Source organism: Lactuca saligna, chromosome 9, assembly GCF_052625555.1.
Source record: "Lactuca saligna cultivar CGN05327 chromosome 9, ASM5262555v1, whole genome shotgun sequence".
NCBI classification, from domain to species: Eukaryota; Viridiplantae; Streptophyta; class Magnoliopsida; order Asterales; family Asteraceae; genus Lactuca; species Lactuca saligna.
The window spans coordinates 21147630-21157400 of NC_136425.1; the positions used below are offsets into that span (position 1 = coordinate 21147630).

Here is a 9771-nt window from a genome sequence, read left to right on the forward strand (position 1 = left end):
AGTCTCTCTCTCTCTCTATCTATCTCACATTAGTCTCCCCCACCCCACCTCTCTTTTTCTCTCTCACAACATCCACTTTACTCAACCTCTAGTTTATTTTCAGTGAAAATAATCTCCCTTCATATTCCAATCTAATAGACAAGAAGACACCACATTATCTAATTTTGGGTATGGTTCCATTACAATGTTTAGAAGTTTTTTGTGGATTTTGCAATCAAAATTAATGAAGTAACCCCTTACAAAAACATAACCCGTTTGAGACGAATTCCAAAGATCAATTGTGAGACAAATCCGACCTGGCATTCCTTCAATTAGATTTTGAATATGTTATTTTTCTCTTATATATGTTGCTATATAGGCACCTTGAACGGTAGATTTCTTGATGGTGAGAAATTTTGGGGGAAGATGTTGAACACGAGAATATTTGTTATGGGTTCCTTGAAAAGATTGATTATAAGTTTCATTGATTTTTACCCTGAACAAATTTGGAAAGGGGTTTAATTCTTGAGTTATGATTGAGAAAAAAAAAACCAACAAATGATTTCCATTAAGGGTAGCGACTGTGAGTGGAGGTGGTGGTATGTAATGTGAAGGGAACAACAATGGAGGTAGGAGATGCTTATTTCACTGTTGTAAAATCGAAATAAAAAAGGTTGGGGTTCTTTTCCTCAAATCTGATTTAGGTTTGCTGATGGGAAGGGATGGCAGTGGATCTATGGGTTTTGATCGAGATAGAGGCAAGAAATCACTTACCTTGGCCAGTGGCATCTGGTGGTGGTGGTGGCAGGAACAAATAGCAGCTTCAGGTTCTAATGCAGGGATGTCAAAAAGTCATGTAGGGGATCCGTCTCATTTGGTGGAATTTTTTTTTAAAAAATGGGGGCGGAGACGGGGGCGGGGGCAAGGTTAACCCCCGTTTTAATTTCGGGGGCGAGGGCGGGGGTAGACAATCCTGTCTCGAATCCCCCATGGGGATCCAGTTAATAAATTACACATATATTTACATAGTATTAAAACTTATAAATATAATAAACAATAACATGATTTTGCGCTTCCAAAATTCATCAAAAAACATGTTTTTAAGTTGTTAACATAATGTTTTGAAGATGTCATAACTTTCATATTTTTAACATGTAAAATTCTGCTATAAATAATTATTTTTTTATTAAAAATATAGTTTTTTTTAGCCTAAATAACAACTTCTTTTAGCCCAACAAAAGACAACCCAAAATCAATCGGGGTGAGGGAACAGGGGCAGGGCGGGGGTAATAAAGGGGATTTGGGGACAGGAGCGAGGGTAGGAAGGTTGAACATTTCAGGCGCAGGGGCGGGGACGGGGGAACACGGAAAATTCGGGGGCGGGGGGCGAGGGATGCACTCTTTGTCCTGTTTGCCCCCATTGACTTCCTTATTCTAATGGAGAGGGGTTTCGATGTTTTGGGAAGTGAAGGAGAAAGTCGGAGGTGGGTGTTTGTATGCGTGTGTGTATGAGAGAGAGAGAGAGAGATGTTTTTAATTAATAAAATATAAAAATAATTATTAAAAAAAATGACATTTTAGTTTTTTTTTTTTTTTAGTTTTCCGAGAGACCAAAACTGTGTACAAACATGCTCAAAAAGACCATTGATCCAAAAAAGTCAAGATTTTGATTAAACTCAGAAAAATCATATAACAAGGACATTTTTGCAATTTTATCAACTTAAAAATATGACAAGTATGTCCTTCCTGTTTCAATTTTAGTACTGCTCATTTATGACCCACAATATGTTGACTTGGGGACAATGGAGCATTGCTAGATAGTTAGGCGGATGGAAGTGGGCACGTTATGACCCTCACCAAGGAAGTGCTCAAGGTGCCAAACACAACCCCCATCAAAATGCTACCAGCCTCGCTAAGAAATGCTCGTTATGGACTTAAATAAAACCCATTAAACTAACAAACTACCATTCCTTACATTTTTACACTTTGGATGCTAACACAATTTCTAACCTATGTGGCTTTAAAAAATATGATGTGGCATAAAAAAATTTGATGCGGTACTCCCTTTAGCCTTAGTATTGTGAGTGTTACTGTATAGTTGTGTTATATGCAAGTTTGAGCTATTGACGTTAAATGTTCAATTTGTATTATCTCTAACGTAAAATTCACATCGTATAATATTAACTTCCACACATATCAACTATTTCAAAAAAAAACTTCCACACATATCATTATTTGCAGAGAAGAGTCAAAAATAAAAATGTTAGTAATCATTCTTTCTACACAATGAAGTGGACATTTCTTCCTATCGAACTTTGAATTAACTTTAAATTAGCTACCAGATTGATCCAATTAACAAACTTCATGACTTTCTTGATCCAAATTTAAAGTGAAATTACTTTAAAATAATTGATAGTAATTAGGCTTGTTAGAGTAAACTAGAGGCAGGTATAGGTATCTAATCTATCACTTTTCGAAAGTTGAACTGAGACTGCGAATTTGACCAAATCATAGACTACTTTTGAGATTTTTTTTGAAACAATAAAATTAAAACCAAAACCAAAACCGGCTTTTGGGATTTACTTTATGGGTGGCAAATCGGACAGTCATAATGTGTTTTTAGTTGACACGATAATGAAATTTTTATAAAACAAACATGACATATCATGGTGTTTTGTTTTACTAACACAAAAACAACTCAATTAAAACATGATAAAAACGACTAACACAACAAATACGAAAAGATAAAATAAAATAAATTTATAGTTTATTTAATTTATAACTAATCATATAAAACATAATAAACACATGTTAATACCATGTCGAATTTTGAACAATAACACAACATGTTGCTACAAGATGGAGTGTTTTTTACTTTTAATATGAACATAAATTCGAAATTTTATTTCGTTCCAATTTGGTTTTTTGTTGTGTCGGTGGCATGGATTGTCACCCCTAGTTTACTCTCACATAAATAAAGGAGTGTGCATAAGAAGTTATGCCATATATTTTTCTTTTTCAGGTAAAATGTGTGTTGGTTGTCATTAAGTACATTTTTTTGGTTGCTTATTTCTATTATACATCTTGATTACATTAGTTAATTCATATACATCACATATACAGGCTCTCCAGCAGAGCAGCATTACTTCATGATCAATTAGCACCACAAGGTTTCACATATGCCAGGCTCACTCTAGTATCCATCAAAATCGGATGCTATCAACAAAAAAGAAATGACTTACGAGTCCACTGAAGTTTCCAAACCGTTCAAAAAACACAAATTATGTTTTGTTTGTTCAGAAAAATCCAACAAATTTTAAATTTTGTGTAAAAAAACCCAACTAAGTTACAATTTTGTTCAATTCTATGGAAGTTAAAGAAGAGAAACAGATGATGTAACTTATTATCATATCAGAAAAATGACTTGTCAGATCAACGAAGTTTTCAAACCATTCAAAAAACTCAATCATGTTTTTTTCTTCAAAAAAACCCAACGAACTTAACATTTTGAACAAACAAAACATAATTTGTTTTTTTGAACTGTTTGGAAACTTCATTAAACTGTTTTAGACAAAATGTTAAATTCGTTAGGTTTTCTTGAACAGACAAAACATGATTGAGCTTTTTTGAACGGTTTGAAAACTTCATTGGACTTGTAAATCATTTTCCTAAAAAACTAAAAAAAAATATTAATAAAAAAACATTTTTAATCCTAATTAAAGAATCTAGATCAACAGCTTTAGTACTTATAACTTACCTTACCGGTGTTAGTTTTTTTTGGACCATTGTGATACTTTGGTTTTGGTATAAATATGGGATTCAAATGAACAAATCTGGTCCTTCATGCCTTGTTGCTATGCTAATTAGCCTGAGACTCTGTGCGTGCTGTTGCTGTTCTGGCATTGACAAGAGGCCGCAAAGCCTTCACAACAATTGTCATATTTGGCCGGAAATCTGCCTCATATTGGATACAAAGTGCAGCCACTGCTGCCAACTGAGTATCAAGATAACCAAAATTAGTTTACTTACTATCTTCTAGATTCAGTATGAGGGGGCATTCTATATATGTTCATTCATGTCATGTGTAGCAAACAAACAGTCCTATGTGCGACATTAATCAAATTCCAATCATGAATCATGTAACTGTTGGATGCATTATCTTCTATGAGAAAGTATATATAAATAAATACACTCAAAGACTTAAAAGTTTTAATTTCAAGAAGGAGAATAATATGGATTAGACCTTGGCAACAGCTTTGGGAGGGTAATCATCATTTAATTTTGGATCAACACATTGCTTAACTTTATCCTCGCTCAACCTTGGAGTTGCCTGTTGCGATATTTAACCACATTATAAACAATATGAGCATGCATGCATATAAATTCTTTGATGTATGGCAAGGAATTCCAAGAAAATGTCAATGTATAATTTGGTTTAATAAAACTGTTTAGTTATTTGTTAAAGCTACTTCAACAAAGAAAAAGTAAAGGAATCTCATGGATTATTAAGTTGGTAGATAAGTGATACCTACTTTTTTTTTTGGTCAAGTTATCCACTAAAGCTATTTTCTTTAAGGGACAAACCATTATACTTTTTTTTTGACATTTTAGAAAAGAAAAAAATAAAACATTTTGCTTGGTTTTCGGGTTTTGAAAAATGGCAAAATACAGAAAACCACACATACTTTCACAATTTTATCAATTTAGGCACTAAACTATTATCTTTTTTATAATTGTTATAATAATAGTTCACCAGCCAAACCGATAAAATGGCGAAGGTACATTGTGCTTGTCTTTTCTTTACTTTGCCTTAATGTCAAAACATGATACAACAAGGAAATTTGTTTTTTTCAATGGTCAAAATAATATATAATGATGTACCATTATAGAAAACAGCTAAATAGTTAAATCGATAATTAAAATGGTGAAAATAAAAATGATTTTCCCTTTCACATAAAGGAAATTATAACATTTTTATGTGAAAGAAGGCCTTAAAAGGATCATTAGTAACAAGACATACCCAAGTGACAAGACTTTGTTCTCCTTTGGGCAATGTATGATCCACCGGTTTCCTTCCGGTCAAAAGCTCTAAAAGAACAACCCCAAAACTATAAACATCACTCTTTTGACTTATCTGCCCCGTCATCGCATACCTATAACAAAACAATTGATAATATTAGTAACCCAATGCCATCGTCATCTCTTTGTTTGACAAAAAAGATGCTAAAATGCATATGAAAACCTTATTCTTTTAAAATGCATATGGAAAATGAAAGCAAGAACACTCACTCTGGAGCATGGTAGCCAAAAGTTCCCAAAACTCTTGTGGAGTGCAAGTGAGCTGCAGTGTCAGAAGGATTGCTCAAGTTGAAATCGGCTATTTTGGATAGAAAATCATCAAACACAAGAATATTGCTTGAGCGAATATCACGATGAATGATAGGAGGTTGAACTTTTTCATGCAAATACTCTAAACCTCTTGCTGCACCATAAGCAATTTTAACTCTTTGGATCCAAGTGAGAGGGGGACCGGGTGCAGCCCCTTGTACACTCTTTCTACCTATCAACACGAAAAGAAAAAAAAAAATGGATCGTGAAATTTGAAAATGGAAGTAAAAGGTGAAAAGGGTATATATGGAAAGTATATTTTTGTTTTGTGTACCATGTAATATATCATGCAAAGAACCCATGGTTGCATACTGATATACCAAGATTCTGTTGTTATCCTCCAAGCAATAACCAAGCAACTCGACAAAACATTCGTTTTTAAGTCTTGAAGCTATCGATAACTGCATACATCGGCAAATATATGAATATGAGTCTCTCTTGTCTTCTATTTTTTTCTTTTTTTTACAAAGATTAGTGTATGAGTCATATTCATACTATAGATACCATGGACCATATCAATACTCATTCAAAATATAGTTAGCACTTAGCATTATAGCATATGGTAGCTTTTCTTAAAGCTTTTCCTGTTTGAAAAACAAATTCGAATGCTTTTTACCATTGCAGATTTATGCTTTTTAGAGGTCCCTCCAACAACTTTTAAAATTCTAAATGGTTATTGTACTTATGTATCGTGTATAGTTTGCACATACATTTAATAACATTTCATCTAAATTCCTATTTATATTAACATGTTAAATCTTTATAATATTTGGATTAGTTAATCGATTTTAGTAAATACACAAACTAAAAATGAATATAATTTTAGAGAAAATTATATCATTGGGTTTAAAAACAATCAAAATGACACAAATATCAAATATTGAAAAACATTGCAAATATACTATTAGATCTAGTTTTAAAAGATACCGTATTTTAGTCTTTTTATTTATTTAAATACTAATGTCAAGTGATATCACTTTCTTAAAAATGTGACATTCTCTTAAAGAAAACGACAAATTAGATAAGGAGACTTTAAAAAAATCTATGATAGATGATGATAAACCAATTAAGTTTTAAAAGATTTTTTTTTTGAAAATGTTAATCTAGTAGAGAAGGGTTTTGATAATAGGTTGTTAAATAAAGGTTAGTGAACCCTACGTGGACAAATTAATAAGACAAAACTGTAAAAATGGTTCCTGTAGTTTGCTGAAAATTGTTATTTTTGTCCAAAAAGTTTTGGATTAGCACTACACGTCTGAGGTTTTCATTTCCTTGCGAGTTTGATCCAAATTACTTTAACTATTTTTGTAATGACGATTTTACCCTTCTTTTTGTTTTTTTCACTTTTTTATTTATTTAAATATTTTGATAATTAAAAGAAAATTAAAAAAGAAAATAATTCTCTCTCTCTCTCTCTCTCTCTCTCTCTCTCTCTCTCTCTCTCTCTCTCTCTCTCTCTCTCTCTCTCTCTCTCTCTCTCTCTCAAGGGTTCCAGACTTCCTAGATTCACTCTTCCCTTTCTTTTTTTTTGGAAACTCGGATGATGTTCTTCAAACTTCATACATTCCCAAACACCAAAATTTGATTTAAACCCATTGATTTCTATCAAGCAAAACGAAACACTAACCTAAAGCTATTGATTTAAACCCATTGATTTCTATCAAGAAAAACAAACAAACACCCATGGATCCCCTGTAAAACATTAACCCCAAAAATCATTTCCGTTCATAAATTTCTGTCAAGAATCAATCCCAAACACCTGCTTAAACCTATCATTTTTTATCAAAAAAACGAAGAAGAAGAAGTAAACGACCTGTGAGCATTCGACCAACCCACAAGCCTCCCCACATGCACCGATGTTTCATCTCTCCTTCCCTCCTCCCCCTCGTGATCCTCAGCTGGAGAAGAAACAAGCAACCAAGAGCTGCTTTAGCAGCCCTCACTGAACCCACCAAGTTCGACGACAGCCTCACTGCCCTTTTCTTCTTCCGTTCTTCGGTTCACTCAAACAACGAGGTGTTTCCCCTTACTCATCCACAACCCAACAACTCCGAAATCACATCCGCTCGCTGCTTCTTCCCACCTGCGTCACTTCGCTCTCGTAGACCCGGAGACTTCTCCCTCCTCACGATCTGCAATCGCCGATACCTCCCTTGGTCCCTTTTCTAGCCTGCGACGAGCAAGGAACCAAGGATTGAACCCCTCAAAATCGAATTTGGTGTTCAATTTCTCCTCTACTTGCAATAACGCTTTCGTTCCTTCTATTGAGTTGTGTTCAAACGTGTTTATCCATTACCCGATCATACATTAAACACGGGAATGCCATTAAAAGCCCTAATTTCATTTTAGATTGTGAAAGTAGAAAACATTTAGTCGGAGATGGAGGTAGTGGACGGTGGTGGCAGCGGACTGTAGTGGTGGAAAACAGTGGTGGTGATGGATGGTGGTCCAACAATGGCGGTGGGGAAGATGTTCTTGAGTTTATGACATGTTCGAGTTCATTAACGCTGGTGGTAATCAATTTTCAGAATAAATTCAGATCACACACACACACACACACACAGAGAGAGAGAGAGAGAGAGAGAGAGAGAGAGAATTATTTTTTTTTTAATTTTATTTTAATTAAGAACATATTTAAATAAATAAAAAAACTGAAAACAAAACAAAAAAGAAGGGTAAAATTGTCATTACAAAAATCATTAAAGTAAATTAAACCAAACTCGCAAGAAAATGAAAACTTTAGACTTGTGGTGCTAGTTCAAAACTTTTTGGACCAAAGTAGCAATTTTCAGCATATCACAGGGACCATTTGTGCAGTTTTGTCAATTAATAAATCTTTTAGACTATTCGCTACGGGCATGTGGAGGGGAGTTTTTGCAATGCTGGAACACCACCACAGCCTCTAGTTATGATGTGGTAACAAGCTCGGAAGACAACACCTAATGAAATCATCTCTCTCTCTCTCTCTCTATCTCTATCTCTCTCTCTCTCTCTCTCTCTCTCTCTCTCTCTCTCTCTCTCTCTCTCAACACCATGTTATAACATGAAAACACCACCCCCATTTCATGTTATAACATCTTAGTATATGATATGGCAATATTTGGCTTCATAACATCGTTGCTCACATCCGGTGGTCTCACAGATTAATCATTAGAAATGCTCCCTAAAGAGACTGAAAGTGATATGACATGACATGATAGGTTACCTGATCTGTGAAATCAGAGTCAAGCTCTGATGATGTGCTGGGATCGAGCTTCTTTACTACTACTTCTTGCCCATCGCTTAGCTTTCCATGGAAAACCTGACAGTAAGCACCTTCTCCAATCAAAGCCCTCGAACCAAAATTATCAGTCATTTTATTCAGCTCATCTAATGACAATGTTGGTGTTTCAATGGGTAGGATTTTCGGAGGAGCCCCACTTCTTCCTGCTCCACTAGCCCTTGGCTCTCCTCTTGTACTTCCTACAACAACCATCATAATTCATAATCATGCATAATCTTTTCACCTTTTCATGTTAAACCCTTTAAAAAAAAGTACATATTTTGTTCCCATAATGTAATGTAAGAAAAGAAAATTACCTCCTCCTACTCTTCCAGAAGGGGGTCCTCGAGGTGGTGCTGCATTGTTATTACTTGCAGGTGAATCGTGAACGGTGTCCTCTTTGGCACCTCCACAGCAAGTGAACATTTAAACTGTGGGCATAATAATCCAACAATATGTATATGCTCTCTGTCTATATTTTCAGCAAACAAGATTCTAGTGTCTATGATTTTACACAAGAGAATTCCTGCATATATATGGTCGACATTTTAAACGTAAAATCTTGAACAAAGATGGGAAGCCCAAGAATAATAAATAAATAAAAAGTATTCCTTTTCTGGACATAAAGAGTGATGTCATTTTGTAGAAAGCTTGTAACAAAGTTGCATTAAAATGGAAAAACATAGTGACGATTCTTCTAAGGAAAATGACTAAAATTTATGCTCTCGTCGAGGCGTTTACTTAAACAGGTAATTACCCATAAACAATCAAGCAGAGAAACGCAATAAAAAGCAATATACATAATACATGAAACTCCGAAATATATATAAGAAATTAATCGCCTCCTAATCATAAATGCATGCCAACAACCAAACAAATTAATGAAATCCGAAGAAGCAAAAATTATCGAATCGATTCTTAAAGGGGGGAAGAAGAAGAAGAAGAAGAAGAAAACACAAGGGTTCGATTTGACGTAAAATGTTTGTGATTCTTTCTACCTGACGAGAAAGTAAGAAAATCAACCTGGTTCGAAGGAAATCGGTTTCTGCTCCAAGGGCTTCCATTAACCACACTTTGTACCATTTGCATAGATCTACGTATTTTACCCTCTTTTATCAATTTTAATCCAATCATCCTCTTTG

General features: G+C 34.4%; 1 protein-coding gene across 2 annotated transcripts; it reads right to left on the reverse strand.

Moving 5' to 3' along the window:
- Window positions 1–2915: 2915 nt before the first annotated feature.
- LOC145015060 (protein CYTOSOLIC ABA RECEPTOR KINASE 4-like) lies at window positions 2916–9771 on the reverse strand. Of its 2 annotated transcripts, none has more exons than XM_078973508.1 (9): window positions 9653–9771; window positions 8947–9155; window positions 8573–8829; window positions 5642–5768; window positions 5269–5539; window positions 5000–5132; window positions 4223–4309; window positions 3742–3973; window positions 2916–3195 (listed from the first exon to the last, which is right to left on the reverse strand). In XM_078973508.1, exons 2-8 carry the CDS (start codon window positions 9053–9055, stop codon window positions 3839–3841), a joined length of 1119 nt encoding a protein of 372 aa, XP_078829634.1. In that variant the 5' UTR covers window positions 9056–9155; window positions 9653–9771; the 3' UTR covers window positions 2916–3195; window positions 3742–3838. The 2 variants fall into 2 exon arrangements, with proteins under 2 accessions (XP_078829634.1, XP_078829633.1); XM_078973507.1 differs by having other exon boundaries at window positions 3737–3973.

Coding starts and splice junctions, on each gene's coding strand:
- LOC145015060 (XM_078973508.1), bottom strand. CDS start 9,055: ATGTTCACTTGCTGTGGAGGTGCCAAAGAGGACACCGTTCACGATTCA. Junction 8,830..8,946: donor TTCTGGAAGAGTAGGAGGAG/GTAATTTTCTTT, acceptor TGGTTGTTGTAG/GAAGTACAAGAGGAGAGCCA. Junction 5,769..8,572: donor ACTCTGATTTCACAGATCAG/GTAACCTATCAT, acceptor CGATGTATGCAG/TTATCGATAGCTTCAAGACT.